Source organism: Centruroides sculpturatus, unplaced genomic scaffold, assembly GCF_000671375.1.
Source record: "Centruroides sculpturatus isolate CEXI.00-Female unplaced genomic scaffold, Cexi_2.0 scaffold203, whole genome shotgun sequence".
NCBI classification, from domain to species: Eukaryota; Metazoa; Arthropoda; class Arachnida; order Scorpiones; family Buthidae; genus Centruroides; species Centruroides sculpturatus.
Genome location: NW_019384324.1, coordinates 317,516 through 343,396, shown reverse-complemented (window position 1 = coordinate 343,396; position 25,881 = coordinate 317,516). Strand labels below are relative to the sequence as shown.

At 35.9% G+C, this 25,881-nt stretch overlaps 1 protein-coding gene across 1 annotated transcript in view; it reads left to right on the top strand.

The window, feature by feature from the left end:
• Positions 1-25,881, top strand: part of LOC111626585 (TOX high mobility group box family member 3-like) — a 126,976-nt gene that overhangs the window by 20,727 nt on the left and 80,368 nt on the right. The window contains exon 2 of the mRNA XM_023370020.1: positions 11,114-11,185. Coding sequence (XP_023225788.1) covers positions 11,114-11,185 — 72 coding nt within the window. The remainder of the gene's footprint in view (positions 1-11,113; positions 11,186-25,881) is intronic.

The window sequence follows — 25,881 nt, the reverse complement described above, 5'->3', positions numbered from 1 at the left end:
GAAAGGATCGAAGCTAAACATCCTGAGGAACGTTTTAAACGTAATCTTTGGGCACAAATTACAATGTAAATAATACACGAATTGCTTAACTTTTCCGACAAAATAGTTAAAATTATGCGTGGCGCCATATGTTATGAGAAATTTAAAACGTTTTTATATCGTTAAATATTATAAAATGGCAAAAAAAAAACCCAATTTTGAGCGTAGAGAAGATTTTTATAATGAGTTGTGAATGCTAATAACGAGTAAAATCTTTAAATCTTACCCCACTAGAGATACGATACTTGATTCTCTCTATCTTCCTATCCCCTGGACCTTTATCCACCAAAATTTAACAGAAGGTGTGCCTCTAATACCCAAACCTCCCTGCAAAATTTCAAAAATTTTCGTCAAAGGGCACGGGAATTATTAAACCTCAAACTAGGTAAACATAATCGCGCCTTCTATAAACACTAACATCCATACATACATACAGGGGGAAAACCCCCAATTGTTTTGAATTTCTAGACGTTTGAAGGACCCCCGAGTCCAAATTGCATAAATCTGTGAGGTGGTTTTTTCGACCGATCGCCACACTTTCCCCTCTATCCGGGAAAACCGAACTTCTACACCGAAAACACCTGTTTTAAGTGTTGTAAAAATCTCTGCTCCAAATCTAAGTTTATTCCTATACATCACATAAGGTTTAATCGGTAACCGTAGCCGTTTAACAGTTTACAATGCGTAACTTTGCTGTTACGTATGTTACGGAATACATCAGGAAGTGATGCCTGAGGAGAGAGAGAGAGAGAAGGGAGAGAGAGGAATGTTGAAGATGTGAGTAAGCGGTATTAACTGAAAAATATTTCTCACTAATTCAGATATTTAGCATCTTTCCCCCAAGGCGCCTCGGAAATCCACTAGAGAAACAATTACATTAAAGCAGCCTTTTTTTCTTCCTTGTATCAAGTAAAACTCTACCCCCTCCCCCTCTTGTAGCTCGTTGCTGAGTGAAAGGACACGTAAACTTACTTTAAAAATGGCAGAATTTTCGAATTTATAAGGCTTAATTTGTCTGAAACTACCCCCTATTCGCATCAATCACGTGTACTTTCCGTGGAGTGCATCCGGTTAATCGAATCGGAACGAAAATAATAATAATAATAGGTGTACCCAAAAGGCGTCAAGGCAGTGTTAAATACCAATTTTCATCAACGTTAACCACTTTCTCTCGATTCAGCAGAGTCAATGTCCTGACATTCAACGATGCATCTTCTTTATTAATCGACAAAAAGTAATTTTCTAAATTAACTTAACGATAAAATAAATTAAGAATTTTATATATACATATAAAAAAAGCTAATTTCGATTTTAAAATTAAATTATAAACTACTACTACTACTACTAGCGAGACAAAAATCGATCTGTTGCCTTCTAAAAAAACATTCGAATCATTAACATGTAAGGGGTGATTGCACTTTAAACAGCATTCTTTCTCCATTCTTCATCTTCCTCCTACATTTCATCATCATCATCATCGTTCATAACAAAAAAGTACTGTAATAAACTCTATAAAAGTCCCATTAAGTATCCTATCTACGCTTTAAACAACATTTTTTCCCCCTTACTCTTCACCTTCTTCATCGTCATCATTCGAAAATATATTTCAATAAACTCTACGGAAGAACCCCATAAAGTATCCATTAACGATTACACTTTAAACTACATTTTTTCTTATTCTTCATCCTCTTCCTACAAATCATCGTCGCTATCGTCAACATCATTCAAAACTCTACGAAAGCCCATAAAGTAATCGCATCTATTAACTTTAAACATTTTTTCCTCACTCCCCACATCTTCCTTTTACTCTCCTTCACCCTCATCAGCATCATCGCCCATAAAAATCTTCTTTAATAACCTCTAAAGCACCGTAAAGTATTTCATCCATTAATAATTACGCTTCCAACTACATTTTTTTCCCTCCCTCGTCATCCTCCCATCCAAATCTTCATCATTTTAAGGAAGCCCATAAAGTAATCTCGTCCATTAACAACTTTCCTCTCTCTCTCCTCATCCTCCTCTTGAGCTTCCTTCGCCATCATCAGCAGCATCATCCATTTAAAAGAAAAGAGTGAACCGACCTCCACTAATAAACTCTATAGAAACCCCATAAAGCATCCCCCATCCATTAATAAATTTGCAATTACATAACAACAACTCCATTTATGCTACTTTAATAACAATTTAGAATTACTACAATAGTATGGTAATTGCTAAATTGTATATCGTCCGAACTAAAATCTCATTAAATTCAAACATGTTGCACGATTGATTTGTGTTCTAACATCCCTTTACAACACACTAAAGCGCAGCATCTTCGGATCAAGTAATATTATAGCAGCAACGGAGTCGTAATTAGTACCCTAATAGAATCTTTATACCTATACATTACTGTCATGATAGACGTTAAATCTGTTTAAAATTCGCTTCTCCTTATAAATTAATTAAGCCAAATTTGCTTCCTGCGCCTCCCTCCCTCCCCCGTTTTACCCACCCCCCTGCTGTAAGATAGAGGGCCTTATATATATATATATATACACTGCATAAACACAAGCCATCTTTGTTAACTACTACTGAAATAATTGCGGTAGTGGAAGGTAGAAGTGCAGTTGAAGTGTTTTTTTGTGTGGGGAAAATTATACAGGAGACAAACAGCTGGAGGGGCGAGATCAGGACTTACCGGTAAAGTCCAAATAAACAACATTCTGCCGGACGTAAAACACAGGGAGAAAAAAGTGCCTTCTGTTAAGTATAGGGTCTGGTTTCTAGCTGGGGGCGATGCACCTGGTAGATTTGTAAATATCGTGTATCAACTGGCTGCCGTACAGTTGTGATAAAATGCAAATTTATGGTTCCTAATAATTCAGCGTACGACCGGGGTGGGGGGCATGTACACGAGGACGGTAGGGGGGATAAAACACTCGAAAAAATAATGTAAAAACACCAGCGTCGGGGCTGGTGTTAAGTAAGTTTTTATTGGGTTGTAGGTCGCAACACGTATTTCTTGTGTTTAAAAAAAAGGGGGGGTTAAGGATTTAGATAACTAAGGACGTTTTAAAGAAGGAAAATATATTTATTAAAATTTTCTTCCGGAGCTTTTATCGCGTGTAATCTTATTTAAGTATAACAGATTATTTATGAATGGAGATTTATAACAGATTATATATTCGAAAATCCCTTTTAAGTTCGTCGAAATCCCTATCCATATTTAATAATGAATATATTACTTCCTCGTTTCTCTTTCTCTTGTTAATTGTTTATACTGGAAACAACCTAATTTTTTAATTGTCCACTTCGTTCCTTATTGCTACTGAGAATGGAGAGAGAAATAGGGAATTTAATCCCTCTACACCTTTCTAATGATGTATAGAATATTTTAATCATCACCCTATCGAATTTATTTAAGAATTGTAGGGGTAATGTAAGAGACCGTTCTTCCAACAATTAGTTATATTTGGGATACACATAAACCAAACCCCTTTAGGATAAAGTAGATAGAACAGAAAGAGGGGGGAACGTTTACTTAAAGGTGAAGGTCTGCCCTAAACTATATTCTGAACAGAAAATGTTTAGGGAAAGACCACATTTAACTAAAGTGTAGCGTTGTGTAAAAGACTACTCAACAATTGAATACATTTTAGATCAGTTCACTTACAAAATAGAACAATTTTAGACGAACATTACACAGAAACAAACCCCATGACGCTATTTAACAGGAGGAGAACAGAAAGAGCAGGAAGGAAATGGGGAAACACAATTAAAATATTAACATATTTTAGAGATTTAAGAGTTTAATAGTGCTTTTAGAGTAGTATAGAACACTGTAAGACACTACTTATCTCCCCGACAATGGGCTACATCACGGAAGATCGGTTCATTTCCCAATAAAGGACATTTCGGAGGATGGCTTCGGACAGAAGCAAAAGGGGACCGGGAAAACAAAACACAGCCCATTATGGGAGATGGACATCGTACAATAACGTAAACAACTTGTTTAAAAATAACCCACAAGAGGGGAGCAGAAGAGGCAGGAGAGAAGGGAACCACAGCGGTAAATTCCGTAAATTAAAGTGTATTTTTGGATTATATTTTTCACTGTATCCCAGCCTCTTTGTCAGTCTTAAACAATTAGCTGGATCAGTGGACAATCGAATAAAAGGCCCCCATACAGAAAAGCCAACCCCGAAAACAAGACAAAGAACATTTTAGGAGATTAACATTACACAGTAACATAAACAAGCCCATTCTAAAACACCCCACGACGCTAGTTTACGAGGGGAGGAGAGCAGAAATAGAGAGAGAGAGAGAGAGCATCGGCTACCCCCCCAAATTAGAAAAATGGCCTTTCAGTCAAAATTTCGTAACTTCTTCCCGTTCTACGCAGCATAATAATACAATTAAGCGGAGAAGTAGCGCATCTAATTGTTTACAACGGCAAACATTGTCGAGGAGGGGGGAGAGTGGAAAGAGTAAAAAAAAAAAAAAGAACACAACAAGATTTCCCTTTCCACTCACTCAATTTAAACAAGAGCGTGTTTAGTCGTTCATTTAATACTTTATTCTCTCAACCCTCTGTTCTGTCCACCGGGCAAAAGATGGTTAGNCACTTCCTTTACTATCTTCACTTACTGGTCACCACTTCCTTTACTATCTTCACTTACTCCTCACCACTTCCTTTACTATCTTCACTTACTGCTCACCACTTCCTTTACTACCTTCACTTACTGCTCACCACTTCCTTTACTATCTTCACTTACTGCTCACTTTACTAGCTCTACTTATTGTTCACTTGCTCACTTTACCATTAACAGTAATGCAATCTTATCAATTTTAACTGAGAAATTCGATGTATAAGTAGAGTAAAATAGGAGGAAACACGGAATAAAATCTAACGAGAATGAATTGCCCTAGGGTAAAATAACTGTAAGCTATTCTAGGTCAATTATCCCTACAGAGAGAAAGTAGAATTTCGCACGAATATATAGATTTGAATACAAGGAAACTGTTAGTGAGGCCCTACTAGGGGAGTAAAAATATGAGCGAAAATATATCCCTAAAATGAAAATTCTTAGTGTATAACTTATTCCATAACGAACTTATTTAAAATGGGTAAAAACGTGTCGGGTAGAGGCAAACTAACTCAAGCTTAAATCCAAAGAATTGCGTTAAATTATTCCGGATAAAATGTAAATATCTAGAAAAACAAAGTGTCGGGAATGAAATTGGATAAATTCTTTCCAAAAATTAACTATAAAGGATTAAATTACACCAATTAATAGGTAAAAAAAGGGCGAGAAAGATAAAGTAACGCAAGACAAAACAATTGAACAATTAATTGTTTTAGTGTCGAATAAATTGAAGGGATGAGTAAACTATTCCAGAATGAAATATGCAAATTAAACTGAAAGCTAACTTAGATTAAACGCTGAAATATTCATTAAAAATACTACCCAGTTAATAGATCGAAAGTATAGTGAATCCATTGCAATTAATGCTTGCATAAATTAAATACTACACAAAAATATGCTCTATAATTCGCCGTTTAAGCAGCTCTAGAAGCTGATATACAAATATATATATAGGAATAAAGGCCCTAAACCACACACTAACCACTAGTAAAACAGCATTTTCAGGGTATGTAGGTATATATATATATATAAGATCGTCTGAGTGAATATCCGAACAATTGTATTCATAAATGGAACGCTAATGAGAAAATTCCAGGCGAATAAGTAAAGCAATTGGAAGAAAGCTTAAAACAAAAGGAAAAGGGAGTAGTGAAGGGCAGCAGTACAGTTCGATTTGGCAAAGCAGAAGGACGAAAGAGATAAGTAATGATGGCGGCACTTTAATTATCAAAAAGTAAAAATTTATGAATAAATTCTGCAAAAGTTGATGAGGAGAGAAATATTTTTAAAAAGGGGAAGAACGGGGAGATGAAACACACACAGAGAGAGAAAGAGAGAGGCATTTTTCTGTTAAACATAAAACACGTTGTGTTATCTTAATTTGCTTTACTTCTCCCGTATAAGATCAATCATATGCAGATGTATCTACAAATGGATGTTAGATAAGGAAAGTGAAGCAAAAATTAGATAGTTTATCATTTTTCTTTTCCATCCCCCCCTCCNTTTTCTTGATGGTTTTTAACTCGTTTCTGTCGTTACTGCGAGTTAAGTTTATATAAATCGTCGGCCTGCGTGTCAATCTGTAGCGAAGGGAAAAGAAATACTTGCGCGAGTGTCGTGACGTCACGGCTACGGATCAATAAACATGATCCGCTTTTACAACAATTTTGTCACCAGACATGTCCGATCGCATTTGCATAATGGAAGCTGTCACTTTGCTTCTTCTCCCTTTTTTTTCTCTCTCTCTCTCTCTTTCTCTCTTCTCTTCTCTCTCTTCAATTTTGATGGATGATAAATTTGATTTCTTTTGTTATTTTATTTATTTTTAAACAATGATTCTTCCGCCACCCCTTCTCTCTCTCTCTCCCCTCCCCCGCTCTTCCTAGCGAATTATAAAAATGGAAATGCTACATTTGTAATAACTGTTAGATTGCTAATAAAGGAAACATGAGTCACGAACAGGTGGGTGAGTTCTGTACACGTCACACTACGCTCGGCTGGCGATCTCTATCGATAGAAAAGATGCGATGACAACGTCGATCGTGATTCTGTTTAATGGCAAGAGTGATGATGACGAAAGATGCCGTTCTCACCTTTCTTTACGGCGCCCGTGTTCTATCGCACCTCCACCCCCCCAAGAAAACGCGCGCGCGGGCGCGGGCGCGAACTCTTCCCCCCACCCAGAAATTCGCCATTTTTCTCGAGACAATTAGAGATCGAAAACGATTTTCAGAAACGATTTACGACTCATTTAATTATTAAAGTGGCCGGGACGGTTGAGCTAACACGTTAGCGATTTTTTTTTTGTGTGTTCCGGCTCCCCCCAAACTCGTTTCCTACGCGTTTTGGGTCACTAAATATTGCGAAAGACATTCGATAGAAGATGAAATTCGCATCGTTTCACGTTCGGATTAGAATTTCGAGTACGAATTAACGTGTGGAGGGAGGGAAATGTTTCGTTTTCTGCTCTTAAATTGACGGAGTGAGGCGAAAAAAAAAGGCGGGAGGGAACGATTTCGCCGAAACAATCGAGCGCATTAACCAAGGTTAAACCGGCTAAACTGGCCAGAAATCTGAGGGGTGGCCCAGAAGTCGGTTAACCGCGTCTTACGTTAGCGAGAGCTCTTCACAGTGTAAGCCGACTTTCGGGCCAACCCGAAGACTTATTAATTAAACCATCGGCGCGCCGGTAGAGAAACCTACAGGGTGGCCGGAAAATCGGTTAACCGTAACTGCGCAGAACACCGAAGCTATACGATTAAGCGATAACAAAGCGCCAATTTATCCCTGGCGGGGGTAAACCGACTTTCGGGCCTCCCCCGCTTACGATAATGTAGAAAATCCGATCCGGACAATCGCTTTTATCTCTTTAAAAACGCTAAACAATCGCCAAACTTATAAATAAACCTTGTATTGATGAAAAAATGAAGAAGAAGAAGAAGAAGAAGAAGGAGAAAATAAAGACCTCTTTATAGCGCAGTCATCGACCGAAATGAAAATATTATTAATGTTACCCCGCATCTGCGTTTAAGTACAGTTGAACAACCTGTTTTCGGCGGTCAGCACGAACTTTTTAATAAGTAGTTTCTGCTCCTTCCCGGCGACTTGATACTAGTTTTGGCCAACAATAGTGAAATTCCTTCTTCTACTCTCTCTCTGGCATCCACCTCTCTCGCCCCGTTTAAAAGCGAAAATCGGCGTATAGTGCGCACCCCGGTAATTGTTATAACATCAACAACTGCTTTGTTTATTCAGTATTAAATTGCTGCCGAATTAAAGTCAACATAATAATATATTTGCGAGGAGTTTTGCTAATTCGCTAGCTGCAATAACACTGGTAGGGGCGGGGGAGGGGGACGAGACGGAAATTAATAAATTCGCTTTGTTAATTTCTCGTATTGTGACGTGGCTCTTCCAGGACGGAAGCGGCCTACACCGTAGACGGCCGCCATCTTGGATTAGGGCGCGAGAGTCCGACGCGGAGGGCCGCCATCTTGGTCCAGAGCGCGAGAGGTATAGTGGAGCGAATTAACCGCCAATAAGCGACCTAAATCTGGCTCGAGACGTTAAATTTAATGCGGCGTGATGGAGCGTTACTCTCTCTCTTCTCATCACTAGCTTGCGGGTCGCGTGTAGCAAGCGCGAGCGCGAGCGCGCGACGACGACGGTTTTAAGATAAAGGAGTTTCGCTCTTAACGATAAGGGAGGGGGGAGATTTAGTTACGTAAATAAAATTTAGAGCCTTAAACATAGATAATTAGCCTCGTAAATAAAATGTAATTATCTGGTTCGCTTGTATTTATAGCCTCTTTAAAAGGCTGGCGAGTCGTCTGGCGCGACCGTGACTACGCGACGCTTGGATGAGCGATGTGTTGCGATCGTGTTGTGTTAAGATAAGGAGTGCTTCGGCTTAAGATGTTAGAGTTTAAAGTTTATTTAGAACGCTAATTATCCGTTAACTATCCCTCCACCCCGCTTTAGTGGCAAGAAGTGAGAAATTCGAGATGAAAAAGAGCGGCTTTAACGAAGCGCGACGGCGAATAATATACACGTAGAGCGAATTTTTCATAGCCAACGCGCCATAAGAATGACGCCAACACCGCGTTACAGTGCCGATTCTTCACCTGATGTAACGTTGTATAAAAAGCAGTTGTGTATTAGAATGGCACCTCGATAAAGCGCCGATCCCATATCATTTATAACGTTAAAATAGATGAGAAAGACATCGCCTCGCTAAAGCGTTGTTTCTCTACCAGATTTAACCATTTCAACTCAAAGAACGTTAACACCTCGCTATAACGCATATTCTATATCCGGTATAGCTGAGTTGATGTAACAGACTAAACTCCAAATATAAGAGATTAACATCCCGATAAAGCGCAGATCCTGTAGTGAAAGAAACAGTATATAGATTTCATTAAAGCGCAGATTTTACACCCGTTATAACGTTACAGTGGGCTAAATTGCAACCGGAAAAGAAAAACAACAAGAATATCGTTAACACCCCGCTAAAGCGCAGATCCTATACCGGTTATAACGTTAGAATGGACGTGACAAAATACATTTCGATTGAAAATCAAACAGTTTATAAAGAAAGATACCCCGATAAAGCGCCGTTTCTGTACCGGATGTAAGGCAGGATTGGATGAAAACAGGGTACATTTCAACCCAGAAAAAAAAGGGAGGGGGGAGAATGATTTACATCCCGATTGTATCGATCACCTTTCATAGTATTATAACTATAAACATCACCACTTTCGCTTCTAACAACCGTAAAATTTTCCTGTATAGCGATCATAAATCGATCGGGTGACTCCAGACCATCGTAAAATTGATCGCGTAACGCAAACCATAATACTGTCATTTAGGAGAGGTATAATTATTAAAGCAGATCATTGCTGACAGCCGTACTGCAAACACCATTTTCGAATTTTCTAATTGCCAACATTATTCTATCGTTAGGGCATTTCCTCCGTACGAAAACACCACGAAATAGCGTTAAAAATTCGTTTAAAGGCGATTAAAAAATAACACTAAAAAGGGGGGTAAATATGCCACAAAACTGATTAAAAAAAAATTTCGAGTTGCATAACTTTCCCGGTAGATAAGTTAAAATTGCTTGTGGCGCCATCTCTTACTAGACTTTTAAAAAAAACGTTTTAACGAGGCAAAAAATAAAAAAAAAGCTTAATTTTGAGGTTAGAGAAGTAAATTATAAATGCTAATAAGGAGTAAAACAATCTTTATTAACTCCGATCCAATGGAGGTAAGACACGTGACCCGTGTGTATCTCCTCACCCCTGTAACCTTTAACCACCAAAATTGAACGGCAACTATGCCCATAATACGCAAACCTCCCTGCAAAGTTTCCGAAATTTTGGACAAAGGGCACGGAAGTTATTGGGTGAACATAATCGCGCCCCCTATAAATTAAGAAACAATACTAAATTTTCGAATTTGGGTGCTTTTCAAGTTTAATAAACGTTAAAAATCCTTAGAGGGGAGGCCATTTTTTAAAACCCATCTCCATATTTCCCCGTGTTATAAGATATACAACACTGGAAGAGTATTATAAAAAAGAATACAACAGGGAAGAAATGATAACTAAACGTTACGTCTCTCTCATAAAACTGATTTGAAACAATTGAGGAGGGGGGAGAAAAAAAAAGAGGATAAACTAAAGGATAAACCGGGCCTCACGCTCAAAACTGATTAAAAAAAGAAAAAAAAACGGGGGGAGGAAAGCAACCAAACGCCGCACCCTTGCACAAAACTAAATTTCACGCTAGTGTAAAGCGAAATTCACATCATAACTCATCTTCCTAACAGTTTTTCATTACGGGAAAGGAAGGTAAAAATCTGTTACGGCACCGAGAGACATAAATTTAAGGAATAAAAAGAAAAAAAAAAGGAACGGGGGGATAGGCAATAATTCTGTTTATCTGTATTGTAAAGGATGCAGGCTGCATCCGGAGATATATCCCTTCAACCACTGGAAAATTCACGACAGGCATTTTAAAATTTAAAGCCGTGTGTTCGAGTCGACCAGTTTATCCAGCTCGTAGCAAACCGTAACATTAACTGCGGGGGGATGCGGGGGGAAGGAAGATTTAGTAGACAATGAGTATGACTCATATATTGACAATGTTCTATTACTCTTTCACTATCGGTGGTTTAGTCTATAAAGACTATAGCCTTGATATATTTACGTCATAAAACCATTTCGTGTAAACAATACATTAAGGCAATCCAATCTTGCGTGCGTGTTCCGTTTATTTTGATTTTACTTCAACTTTTTTTTTCTTCCCCCTTCCCCCTCTCCTGTTTTGTTTCCCCTCCACCCCGCTAGATTTAATTGAAATCTTTTTATAAAAATTAAATATTGAATTAATTATTTATATGTTTATTTATTTGTCTGTTTTTTTTTCTCTCTCTCTCTCTTACAGCCCGTGGATAATTATGATTTATCCTTAAACATGACGGATCCCAATGCTGAGGCATACATGTCCGGAGATCAGGTAAGAGCATTATAATATATACAGTATGTGTGTACATGTGTGTGTGTGTGTACAGTATTTTAGGCATAAGTTAACTAGGGCATTAAACTTTAATTAAGGGGGATGGCACGCGCTGAATATAAGTTATATAAAAGGGCCTACTGGCGTGTGTGGGGCCTGGCTCGAGCTAAAAACGCCGCGTAGGTATAGGCTTAAAGTTATCTTGTGTGGGATGTTTTTTTTAACAGAAACAAGTTTATGTATCGTGTGGTATACGTGTTATACAGTATTGGGCGTAAGTTAACTAGGGCCTTACACTTTTAGGTGACTCGGGCGTGCTTGAGTATTAAGTGATTATACGGTAGATCTTGTATAATGCGGGCTTTATTATTATATAAAAGGGCATAACACCGCCACGTATAAGTTTAATTTAAGTTTCAAATTAAACATTGTTGTGTGGGATGTTTGTTCAATGCAAATAAGCTTATGTGTCCGTATTAAAGAGGTTTCGAAATAAAACTGTGGTAGTTTTAGACGTGAATAAAACCAAGGCCTTACATTTTTAAGGGCTCAAATATTCAGTGAAGTGGAGTGTTTATATCTTGTGCCACGTATAAAATACCTATTGACACGTTATACGAAAGGGCCTCGTGTGTCTAGGGCCTAGTGAAACTTAAAACATTTACATAATTTATCTATCGAGCTAGATAATATTGTGTGGGATGTTTAGTCAAATTTCAACGAGATTGTTGCATTGTTCAACGCCCAAACAAGTTTGTGTCCGTCTTAAACGGGTTTCTAGACGAAACTACACAACTATAACTTAAATAATTAGATAGGAGTTGAACAGTTTAACAATTCTTTAAAAACGTAACCTAAATAAAAGTGATGAAGACGGATCGCCGTCTAGACCCCGTTTTAAAAACGTCACGTAAGAAAGAACCAATGAACGAGATCGTAAGAAGGGACATTTCAACGTTTAAATTTCTGTACACAATAAAAATTCGCGTGTGATAGTCTGCAGGCGAAATACTCCCCCCTCTTGTACAGTCTTTTGTACATTTTATGAATCAATAAAATATGGATTTTGTACAAAAACACTAACACAATGATCTCGGCCGTTTTAACTCTCGTAACATAAACTACGACTTTGCATACGTATTTGCATTTATTTAATCGCTAAAACGAGGGAAAAAAATCGTATAAAACGGGTTTTTTTTATATATATATTTATATAAAATAGACGTATCTTTTTATATAGAGATAGAGCTATAAACCACGTTGTGACCCGGATAACAGCCTACACAAAAATGCCTTATAGGATGATAACTATTAGGTATATGTCCATGTAAGTCTGTCTGTCAGTCGTCCACACATAAAACTGCAATTTTTCATTCTAAAGAACTTTTATTGATTTCTTTAACGAGTTCACGTTTGAAGAGACGATCGAATGACAGTTTATAGCAGCTTATACTTAGTGTAAAAACCAGTATAAGGAACGTCTGTATGTCTGTACTGTTTATGGAGGTACTGGGCTAACTATCGTAGAGTTATATAAAAAAAAGAGAGAGAGAGAAAAACCTTGAATATTATGCAGATAATGGTCGTATAAGAGATAAGTGAGAGTATGGATTTTCGTGGGTGGAGTGGAGAACAAGATTTTTAATTAATTCGGAAACCGGCTTAAAAATCCTTTAAAACTGTTTGGTATCCCGCCGTGGACGTTATTTATTAAACGTTGCTGATAGTAGATAACATTTAAAGTATCGCTGAATAAATGTTTAATAGGAGAAAGCAGAAGATGTAGTTGTGTTGTCTCGCATCGATTCCAAGAGAGAAACATTTAGTTACTAATGATAGGGAGTAATTACGGTGTAAGAAGGAAATGATGTTATGTTCCATTCTAGCTACGAATCAATGGATGTAGTCTAAGTAAAGTGGCTGAAAATGCAATCAATAAATGGCGACGGGGTAATTCAATCTCCTTTCTTGCACACGGACCATACGCGCGATTTTCCTCCTCTAGCGTTAACGGATCGGGATCTCTAGCTTGACGTTAAACAGTGAGTTACTTGGATCTTGTGCATTACTTCGAGGGCTCTCGTTTTAGCGTTACGCCAACGGAAATTAAGCCCGACGCTTCTATATTACGCTGGCATTAATAGATAACGAAGCTTGTATTGTTAAGGTCTTTACACTTTATTCGTACTCTGTAAACGGATGGAGAACCTCGTTATTACGACCGTATTAACTAAGCGAACTTGCTACCCTTACTGCTTGGGCTAAATTTACGTTACCGTCACTCAGAATAATAGATTTCTATCGTACACGCGACATGCTCATAGGTAAATTATGCTAAATACTCTACTTATATTACATCATGTTAGGTCGTATCTAAAGAATGGGTTAATTTGAAAAGCATTACGTAAACTGTAATCATCAAACGATACCTTATAGACACAGTAAGCTTTTGGCTTTATTTCCAGGCTACTGCATTACCCCTATGTAGCATAAATTCGTCTAAAACTTCGTTATTACGCGCGGATATATTCGCCATTTGTATTCGAAAATCCCAATGGATGCATTTCAAAGGTGCGGATTTAACGTATTAATCACTATTGTCTCGTAAGTGCAATACAGTACGGCTTTGTTTCTAGGTGCACTAACTCCCCGCATATACCGTAAATTGCTTAAAACCTCGTTATTACGATCCACTACTATATTTTCCAGTCGACATAACTGAACAAAGTGTGCATTTAACTGTGATTTTTGCCATCATTTCTAGAAAAGCACCCTACCCCTCTATATAGCACACCTCGTTATTACGACTATGAGATTAGGCCTATACCTCCTACATTTTTCAGCATATTTAACTCGCTACTAGCTACGTAGCAAGGAACCAAGTAAGCGAACCATTGTTTCATATGAGACGAACTACGCCATTGGTTTAATTCTTACCCATAAACGTAATTTTTGGCTTCACTACTAGGAGCGTAAGCTACCCGCATATAGCGTAAAAGTTATTACAACCTCGTTATTACGAATCTTCACAGTTTCGGCACTCGGCAATCTCGGAACCCGGTTCTAACCTTGCGTCATCTCTCCCCCCCGTTTCGTCACCACAGCGCATGCGCGGAGGTCCAAGTAATTATTATTCTCTTTGCCTGTTTATCAGCTTTCGAAAGACATATTACAATACCCGGTGGATTTTTAATCATCCGGTTTCCTCCTGAACTCCCTAAATCTCCCTACAGAAGCCATTAATACGCCAAAGGGTACCTCTTAAAAAATGCAAGAATTAAGCAATTAAGGCACGGATAAAAAGTTTAAAAAAAAAAATATTAATCTGTAGTAAATTTGCCACTTTTATATACTAATTAAAGAGCTTAGAGTGGGCATATAACGCGCGTGCCTTAATTACACACACCCTTAAATAAGAATTAAATGTTTTCGATTGATATTACACCTATGGGGATTATTTAAATTTATAAAAATGGGCTCCGGATCGTCCAGTTTTCTTACGCTTCACCTCATTGGACGTCACTGCTGACGGATGGTGTTCCTTAATAAGTTGGAGTGACCAATCACGTCAGGCGTTTTAATGACATCGCCAGGAGTAATTACTATATTTGATGATATCACGTCGACTTAAATCTCTTAAGAAAACGCCATTAAAAATGTTTTAAGTAAGTCTAAATGGCTATCCGTTAATGAATTGAAAAATTAAAAGGGGGAAAAAAGAGAGAGAGAGAGAGAGAGAAAAAAAAAATTAATTTTCAATTTTTGCGAAACTTTAATGGAGTGTTAATACGTGGGGAGATAATTTAAAGATTAACAAACTCTGACTTAAATATATAAATATATAATATTATAAATATCAGATCTGTAGGTGATTTATCATTAAAAAGTTCGGCGAAGAAATTAAAAATTTTTTTAGTAGTTTTTTACAAGTTATTCGGTTCGGTCGACGGACGAACGAAGCGAAAATAAATTTGACGATAACGTCGTTTAACAATCAGACCTTATTACTAACAGATTTAGATCGTTTTGTGATATTTTGTAATAGGATAGTCCCTGTAGGGTCGAAGGGAGAACGTGAGGTTGTGTGATTTAACAAGCACGTGAGAGTGTTACAGCGAATTCCCACATTCCCCATTTTACTTTTCGGGTCTGTAAGGTTACTTTATGTACATTCTAGAGTAAGTCTTATAGAGAAGACTTTTGGGTCTGTAACGTTACTTTATATACATTCTAGAGTAAGGCTTATAGAGAAGAATTTTGGGTCTGTAAGGTTACTTTATATATATTCTAGAGTAAGGCTTATAGAGAAGAATTTTGGGTCTGTAAGGTTACTTTATATACATTCTAGAGTAAGGCTTATAGAGAAGAATTTTGGGTCTGTANACAGGAGGAGAACAGAAAGAGCAGGAAGGAAATGGGGAAACACAATTAAAATATTAACATATTTTAGAGATTTAAGAGTTTAATAGTGCTTTTAGAGTAGTATAGAACACTGTAAGACACTACTTATCTCCCCGACAATGGGCTACATCACGGAAGATCGGTTCATTTCCCAATAAAGGACATTTCGGAGGATGGCTTCGGACAGAAGCAAAAGGGGACCGGCAAAACAAAACACAGCCCATTATGGGAGATGGACATCGTACAATAACGTAAACAACTTGTTTAAAAATAACCCACAAGAGGGGAGCAGAAGAGGCAGGAGAGAAGGGAACCACAGCGGTAAATTCCGTAAATTAAAGTGTATTTTTGGATTATATTTTTCACTGTATCCCAGCCTCTTTGTCAGTCTTAAACAATTAGCTGGATCAGTGGACAATCGAATAAAAGGCCCCCATACAGAAAAGCCAACCCCGAAAACAAGACAAAGAACATTTTAGGAGATTAACATTACACAGTAACATAAACAAGCCCATTCTAAAACACCCCACGACGCTAGTTTACGAGGGGAGGAGAGCAGAAATAGAGAGAGAGAGAGAGCATCGGCAACCCCTCCAAATTAGAAAAATGGCCTTTCAGTCAAAATTTCGTAACTTCTTCCCGTTCTACGCAGCATAATAATACAATTAAGCGGAGAAGTAGCGCATCTAATTGTTTACAACGGCAAACATTGTCGAGGAGGGGGGAGAGTTGAAAGAGTAAAAAAAAAAAAAAAGAACACAACAAGATTTCCCTTTCCACTCACTCAATTTAAACAAGAGCGTGTTTAGTCGTTCATTTAATACTTTATTCTCTCAACCCTCTGTTCTGTCCACCGGGCAAAAGATGGTTAGAAAATCTATTCAGCACGGCAGCACCATTCTATGTAGATGAGTGTCCCTAGCCGCGGGGTGGTGCATCCACACACACACACACACACGCTGTATTTAGTTACAAGCTAGGCATATCGATCGAGGGTGGTAGAGAAACATGATTTTTGTCGCTGCACTATATGACATGCCATCTACAGGGCAATTTCAGTTCTTTTCTCTCACTCTCCAGCAACTGTTTGAATTTGAATAGAGCACGTGCAAGCATCCCGCTGCCATGACAACGGGATGATGGCTTTCTCCATCCGGCTCGGCTGTGCATAAACATTCTATACGACATCGATCTATATATAACTCATATATATATATACAGATTCGCTACGAACACGCTCCAGTGTTGCCAACCCTTTATAGGTTTTAATCGAGATTAATTCCGCCTGTTTTTTTCCCTGCAGTCACAAAATTACACCTTGCGAAAATTATAATTATTTACTCCCTCTTTTTTTTTAATAAACCGCAGCTATTAAAGTGTTTTCTACACTTGATGCACGAACAATAGGTATGTGTGCTGTATACAATAGTTTTCGACTGGAAAGTAGGTTAGCATTTACGTGTAGGATTTTAGCTCGGGGCCTTTTTCCTAATGTTAAGAAGGCTATTGGCCTAGTTTTAAACGTCCTTTAAAAATTTCTCCTGTTTTTTTTTACAATGGGAATATTTATATATATATTTAACTAGAAAAAATTTATATATATCTTGTTTAAAAATAACCCACAAGAGGGGAGCAGAAGAGGCAGGAGAGAAGGGAACCACAGCGGTAAATTCCGTAAATTAAAGTGTATTTTTGGATTATATTTTTCACTGTATCCCAGCCTCTTTGTCAGTCTTAAACAATTAGCTGGATCAGTGGACAATCGAATAAAAGGCCCCCATACAGAAAAGCCAACCCCGAAAACAAGACAAAGAACATTTTAGGAGATTAACATTACACAGTAACATAAACAAGCCCATTCTAAAACACCCCACGACGCTAGTTTACGAGGGGAGGAGAGCAGAAATAGAGAGAGAGAGAGAGCATCGGCAACCCCTCCAAATTAGAAAAATGGCCTTTCAGTCAAAATTTCGTAACTTCTTCCCGTTCTACGCAGCATAATAATACAATTAAGCGGAGAAGTAGCGCATCTAATTGTTTACAACGGCAAACATTGTCGAGGAGGGGGGAGAGTTGAAAGAGTAAAAAAAAAAAAAANTTTGGGTCTGTAAGGTTACTTTATATACATTCTAGAGTAAGGCTTATAGAGAAGAATTTTGGGTCTGTAAGGTTACTTTATATACATTCTAGAGTAAGGCTTATAGAGAAGAATTTTGGGTCTGTAAGGTTACTTTATATACATTCTAGAGTAAGGCTTATAGAGAAGAATTTTGGGTCTGTAAGGTTACTTTATATACATTCTAGAGTAAGGCTTATAGAGAAGAATTTTGGGTCTGTAAGGTTACTTTATATACATTCTAGAGTAAGGCTTATAGAGAAGAATTTTGGGTCTGTAAGGTTACTTTATATACATTCTAGAGTAAGGCTTATAGAGAAGAATTTTGGGTCTGTAAGGTTACTTTATATACATTCTAGAGTAAGGCTTATAGAGAAGAATTTTGGGTCTGTAAGGTTACTTTATATACATTCTAGAGTAAGGCTTATAGAGAAGAATTTTGGGTCTGTAAGGTTACTTTATATACATTCTAGAGTAAGGCTTATAGAGAAGAATTTTGGGTCTGTAAGGTTACTTTATATACATTCTAGAGTAAGGCTTATAGAGAAGAATTTTGGGTCTGTAAGGTTACTTTATATACATTCTAGAGTAAGGCTTATAGAGAAGAATTTTGGGTCTGTAAGGTTACTTTATATACATTCTAGAGTAAGGCTTATAGAGAAGAATTTTGGGTCTGTAAGGTTACTTTATATACATTCTAGAGTAAGGCTTATAGAGAAGAATTTTGGGTCTGTAAGGTTACTTTATATACATTCTAGAGTAAGGCTTATAGAGAAGAATTTTGGGTCTGTAAGGTTACTTTATATACATTCTAGAGTAAGGCTTATAGAGAAGAATTTTGGGTCTGTAAGGTTACTTTATATACATTCTAGAGTAAGGCTTATAGAGAAGAATTTTGGGTCTGTAAGGTTACTTTATATACATTCTAGAGTAAGGCTTATAGAGAAGAATTTTGGGTCTGTAAGGTTACTTTATATACATTCTAGAGTAAGGCTTATAGAGAAGAATTTTGGGTCTGTAAGGTTACTTTATATACATTCTAGAGTAAGGCTTATAGAGAAGAATTTTGGGTCTGTAAGGTTACTTTATATACATTCTAGAGTAAGGCTTATAGAGAAGAATTTTGGGTCTGTAAGGTTACTTTATATACATTCTAGAGTAAGGCTTATAGAGAAGAATTTTGGGTCTGTAAGGTTACTTTATATACATTCTAGAGTAAGGCTTATAGAGAAGAATTTTGGGTCTGTAAGGTTACTTTATATACATTCTAGAGTAAGGCTTATAGAGAAGAATTTTGGGTCTGTAAGGTTACTTTATATACATTCTAGAGTAAGGCTTATAGAGAAGAATTTTGGGTCTGTAAGGTTACTTTATATACATTCTAGAGTAAGGCTTATAGAGAAGAATTTTGGGTCTGTAAGGTTACTTTATATACATTCTAGAGTAAGGCTTATAGAGAAGAATTTTGGGTCTGTAAGGTTACTTTATATACATTCTAGAGTAAGGCTTATAGAGAAGAATTTTGGGTCTGTAAGGTTACTTTATATACATTCTAGAGTAAGGCTTATAGAGAAGAATTTTGGGTCTGTAAGGTTACTTTATATACATTCTAGAGTAAGGCTTATAGAGAAGAATTTTGGGTCTGTAAGGTTACTTTATATACATTCTAGAGTAAGGCTTATAGAGAAGAATTTTGGGTCTGTAAGGTTACTTTATATACATTCTAGAGTAAGGCTTATAGAGAAGAATTTTGGGTCTGTAAGGTTACTTTATATACATTCTAGAGTAAGGCTTATAGAGAAGAATTTTGGGTCTGTAAGGTTACTTTATATACATTCTAGAGTAAGGCTTATAGAGAAGAATTTTGGGTCTGTAAGGTTACTTTATATACATTCTAGAGTAAGGCTTATAGAGAAGAATTTTGGGTCTGTAAGGTTACTTTATATACATTCTAGAGTAAGGCTTATAGAGAAGAATTTTGGGTCTGTAAGGTTACTTTATATACATTCTAGAGTAAGGCTTATAGAGAAGAATTTTGGGTCTGTAAGGTTACTTTATATACATTCTAGAGTAAGGCTTATAGAGAAGAATTTTGGGTCTGTAAGGTTACTTTATATACATTCTAGAGTAAGGCTTATAGAGAAGAATTTTGGGTCTGTAAGGTTACTTTATATACATTCTAGAGTAAGGCTTATAGAGAAGAATTTTGGGTCTGTAAGGTTACTTTATATACATTCTAGAGTAAGGCTTATAGAGAAGAATTTTGGGTCTGTAAGGTTACTTTATATACATTCTAGAGTAAGGCTTATAGAGAAGAATTTTGGGTCTGTAAGGTTACTTTATATACATTCTAGAGTAAGGCTTATAGAGAAGAATTTTGGGTCTGTAAGGTTACTTTATATACATTCTAGAGTAAGGCTTATAGAGAAGAATTTTGGGTCTGTAAGGTTACTTTATATACATTCTAGAGTAAGGCTTATAGAGAAGAATTTTGGGTCTGTAAGGTTACTTTATATACATTCTAGAGTAAGGCTTATAGAGAAGAATTTTGGGTCTGTAAGGTTACTTTATATACATTCTAGAGTAAGGCTTATAGAGAAGAATTTTGGGTCTGTAAGGTTACTTTATATACATTCTAGAGTAAGGCTTATAGAGAAGAATTTTGGGTCTGTAAGGTTACTTTATATACATTCTAGAGTAAGGCTTATAGAGAAGAATTTTGGGTCTGTAAGGTTACTTTATATACATTCTAGAGTAAGGCTTATAGAGAAGAATTTTGGGTCTGTAAGGTTACTTTATATACATTCTAGAGTAAGGCTTATAGAGAAGAATTTTGGGTCTGTAAGGTTACTTTATATACATTCTAGAGTAAGGCTTATAGAGAAGAATTTTGGGTCTGTAAGGTTACTTTATATACATTCTAGAGTAAGGCTTATAGAGAAGAATTTTGGGTCTGTAAGGTTACTTTATATACATTCTAGAGTAAGGCTTATAGAGAAGAATTTTGGGTCTGTAAGGTTACTTTATATACATTCTAGAGTAAGGCTTATAGAGAAGAATTTTGGGTCTGTAAGGTTACTTTATATACATTCTAGAGTAAGGCTTATAGAGAAGAATTTTGGGTCTGTAAGGTTACTTTATATACATTCTAGAGTAAGGCTTATAGAGAAGAATTTTGGGTCTGTAAGGTTACTTTATATACATTCTAGAGTAAGGCTTATAGAGAAGAATTTTGGGTCTGTAAGGTTACTTTATATACATTCTAGAGTAAGGCTTATAGAGAAGAATTTTGGGTCTGTAAGGTTACTTTATATACATTCTAGAGTAAGGCTTATAGAGAAGAATTTTGGGTCTGTAAGGTTACTTTATATACATTCTAGAGTAAGGCTTATAGAGAAGAATTTTGGGTCTGTAAGGTTACTTTATATACATTCTAGAGTAAGGCTTATAGAGAAGAATTTTGGGTCTGTAAGGTTACTTTATATACATTCTAGAGTAAGGCTTATAGAGAAGAATTTTGGGTCTGTAAGGTTACTTTATATACATTCTAGAGTAAGGCTTATAGAGAAGAATTTTGGGTCTGTAAGGTTACTTTATATACATTCTAGAGTAAGGCTTATAGAGAAGAATTTTGGGTCTGTAAGGTTACTTTATATACATTCTAGAGTAAGGCTTATAGAGAAGAATTTTGGGTCTGTAAGGTTACTTTATATACATTCTAGAGTAAGGCTTATAGAGAAGAATTTTGGGTCTGTAAGGTTACTTTATATACATTCTAGAGTAAGGCTTATAGAGAAGAATTTTGGGTCTGTAAGGTTACTTTATATACATTCTAGAGTAAGGCTTATAGAGAAGAATTTTGGGTCTGTAAGGTTACTTTATATACATTCTAGAGTAAGGCTTATAGAGAAGAATTTTGGGTCTGTAAGGTTACTTTATATACATTCTAGAGTAAGGCTTATAGAGAAGAATTTTGGGTCTGTAAGGTTACTTTATATACATTCTAGAGTAAGGCTTATAGAGAAGAATTTTGGGTCTGTAAGGTTACTTTATATACATTCTAGAGTAAGGCTTATAGAGAAGAATTTTGGGTCTGTAAGGTTACTTTATATACATTCTAGAGTAAGGCTTATAGAGAAGAATTTTGGGTCTGTAAGGTTACTTTATATACATTCTAGAGTAAGGCTTATAGAGAAGAATTTTGGGTCTGTAAGGTTACTTTATATACATTCTAGAGTAAGGCTTATAGAGAAGAATTTTGGGTCTGTAAGGTTACTTTATATACATTCTAGAGTAAGGCTTATAGAGAAGAATTTTGGGTCTGTAAGGTTACTTTATATACATTCTAGAGTAAGGCTTATAGAGAAGAATTTTGGGTCTGTAAGGTTACTTTATATACATTCTAGAGTAAGGCTTATAGAGAAGAATTTTGGGTCTGTAAGGTTACTTTATATACATTCTAGAGTAAGGCTTATAGAGAAGAATTTTGGGTCTGTAAGGTTACTTTATATACATTCTAGAGTAAGGCTTATAGAGAAGAATTTTGGGTCTGTAAGGTTACTTTATATACATTCTAGAGTAAGGCTTATAGAGAAGAATTTTGGGTCTGTAAGGTTACTTTATATACATTCTAGAGTAAGGCTTATAGAGAAGAATTTTGGGTCTGTAAGGTTACTTTATATACATTCTAGAGTAAGGCTTATAGAGAAGAATTTTGGGTCTGTAAGGTTACTTTATATACATTCTAGAGTAAGGCTTATAGAGAAGAATTTTGGGTCTGTAAGGTTACTTTATATACATTCTAGAGTAAGGCTTATAGAGAAGAATTTTGGGTCTGTAAGGTTACTTTATATACATTCTAGAGTAAGGCTTATAGAGAAGAATTTTGGGTCTGTAAGGTTACTTTATATACATTCTAGAGTAAGGCTTATAGAGAAGAATTTTGGGTCTGTAAGGTTACTTTATATACATTCTAGAGTAAGGCTTATAGAGAAGAATTTTGGGTCTGTAAGGTTACTTTATATACATTCTAGAGTAAGGCTTATAGAGAAGAATTTTGGGTCTGTAAGGTTACTTTATATACATTCTAGAGTAAGGCTTATAGAGAAGAATTTTGGGTCTGTAAGGTTACTTTATATACATTCTAGAGTAAGGCTTATAGAGAAGAATTTTGGGTCTGTAAGGTTACTTTATATACATTCTAGAGTAAGGCTTATAGAGAAGAATTTTGGGTCTGTAAGGTTACTTTATATACATTCTAGAGTAAGGCTTATAGAGAAGAATTTTGGGTCTGTAAGGTTACTTTATATACATTCTAGAGTAAGGCTTATAGAGAAGAATTTTGGGTCTGTAAGGTTACTTTATATACATTCTAGAGTAAGGCTTATAGAGAAGAATTTTGGGTCTGTAAGGTTACTTTATATACATTCTAGAGTAAGGCTTATAGAGAAGAATTTTGGGTCTGTAAGGTTACTTTATATACATTCTAGAGTAAGGCTTATAGAGAAGAATTTTGGGTCTGTAAGGTTACTTTATATACATTCTAGAGTAAGGCTTATAGAGAAGAATTTTGGGTCTGTAAGGTTACTTTATATACATTCTAGAGTAAGGCTTATAGAGAAGAATTTTGGGTCTGTAAGGTTACTTTATATACATTCTAGAGTAAGGCTTATAGAGAAGAATTTTGGGTCTGTAAGGTTACTTTATATACATTCTAGAGTAAGGCTTATAGAGAAGAATTTTGGGTCTGTAAGGTTACTTTATATACATTCTAGAGTAAGGCTTATAGAGAAGAATTTTGGGTCTGTAAGGTTACTTTATATACATTCTAGAGTAAGGCTTATAGAGAAGAATTTTGGGTCTGTAAGGTTACTTTATATACATTCTAGAGTAAGGCTTATAGAGAAGAATTTTGGGTCTGTAAGGTTACTTTATATACATTCTAGAGTAAGGCTTATAGAGAAGAATTTTGGGTCTGTAAGGTTACTTTATATACATTCTAGAGTAAGGCTTATAGAGAAGAATTTTGGGTCTGTAAGGTTACTTTATATACATTCTAGAGTAAGGCTTATAGAGAAGAATTTTGGGTCTGTAAGGTTACTTTATATACATTCTAGAGTAAGGCTTATAGAGAAGAATTTTGGGTCTGTAAGGTTACTTTATATACATTCTAGAGTAAGGCTTATAGAGAAGAATTTTGGGTCTGTAAGGTTACTTTATATACATTCTAGAGTAAGGCTTATAGAGAAGAATTTTGGGTCTGTAAGGTTACTTTATATACATTCTAGAGTAAGGCTTATAGAGAAGAATTTTGGGTCTGTAAGGTTACTTTATATACATTCTAGAGTAAGGCTTATAGAGAAGAATTTTGGGTCTGTAAGGTTACTTTATATACATTCTAGAGTAAGGCTTATAGAGAAGAATTTTGGGTCTGTAAGGTTACTTTATATACATTCTAGAGTAAGGCTTATAGAGAAGAATTTTGGGTCTGTAAGGTTACTTTATATACATTCTAGAGTAAGGCTTATAGAGAAGAATTTTGGGTCTGTAAGGTTACTTTATATACATTCTAGAGTAAGGCTTATAGAGAAGAATTTTGGGTCTGTAAGGTTACTTTATATACATTCTAGAGTAAGGCTTATAGAGAAGAATTTTGGGTCTGTAAGGTTACTTTATATACATTCTAGAGTAAGGCTTATAGAGAAGAATTTTGGGTCTGTAAGGTTACTTTATATACATTCTAGAGTAAGGCTTATAGAGAAGAATTTTGGGTCTGTAAGGTTACTTTATATACATTCTAGAGTAAGGCTTATAGAGAAGAATTTTGGGTCTGTAAGGTTACTTTATATACATTCTAGAGTAAGGCTTATAGAGAAGAATTTTGGGTCTGTAAGGTTACTTTATATACATTCTAGAGTAAGGCTTATAGAGAAGAATTTTGGGTCTGTAAGGTTACTTTATATACATTCTAGAGTAAGGCTTATAGAGAAGAATTTTGGGTCTGTAAGGTTACTTTATATACATTCTAGAGTAAGGCTTATAGAGAAGAATTTTGGGTCTGTAAGGTTACTTTATATACATTCTAGAGTAAGGCTTATAGAGAAGAATTTTGGGTCTGTAAGGTTACTTTATATACATTCTAGAGTAAGGCTTATAGAGAAGAATTTTGGGTCTGTAAGGTTACTTTATATACATTCTAGAGTAAGGCTTATAGAGAAGAATTTTGGGTCTGTAAGGTTACTTTATATACATTCTAGAGTAAGGCTTATAGAGAAGAATTTTGGGTCTGTAAGGTTACTTTATATACATTCTAGAGTAAGGCTTATAGAGAAGAATTTTGGGTCTGTAAGGTTACTTTATATACATTCTAGAGTAAGGCTTATAGAGAAGAATTTTGGGTCTGTAAGGTTACTTTATATACATTCTAGAGTAAGGCTTATAGAGAAGAATTTTGGGTCTGTAAGGTTACTTTATATACATTCTAGAGTAAGGCTTATAGAGAAGAATTTTGGGTCTGTAAGGTTACTTTATATACATTCTAGAGTAAGGCTTATAGAGAAGAATTTTGGGTCTGTAAGGTTACTTTATATACATTCTAGAGTAAGGCTTATAGAGAAGAATTTTGGGTCTGTAAGGTTACTTTATATACATTCTAGAGTAAGGCTTATAGAGAAGAATTTTGGGTCTGTAAGGTTACTTTATATACATTCTAGAGTAAGGCTTATAGAGAAGAATTTTGGGTCTGTAAGGTTACTTTATATACATTCTAGAGTAAGGCTTATAGAGAAGAATTTTGGGTCTGTAAGGTTACTTTATATACATTCTAGAGTAAGGCTTATAGAGAAGAATTTTGGGTCTGTAAGGTTACTTTATATACATTCTAGAGTAAGGCTTATAGAGAAGAATTTTGGGTCTGTAAGGTTACTTTATATACATTCTAGAGTAAGGCTTATAGAGAAGAATTTTGGGTCTGTAAGGTTACTTTATATACATTCTAGAGTAAGGCTTATAGAGAAGAATTTTGGGTCTGTAAGGTTACTTTATATACATTCTAGAGTAAGGCTTATAGAGAAGAATTTTGGGTCTGTAAGGTTACTTTATATACATTCTAGAGTAAGGCTTATAGAGAAGAATTTTGGGTCTGTAAGGTTACTTTATATACATTCTAGAGTAAGGCTTA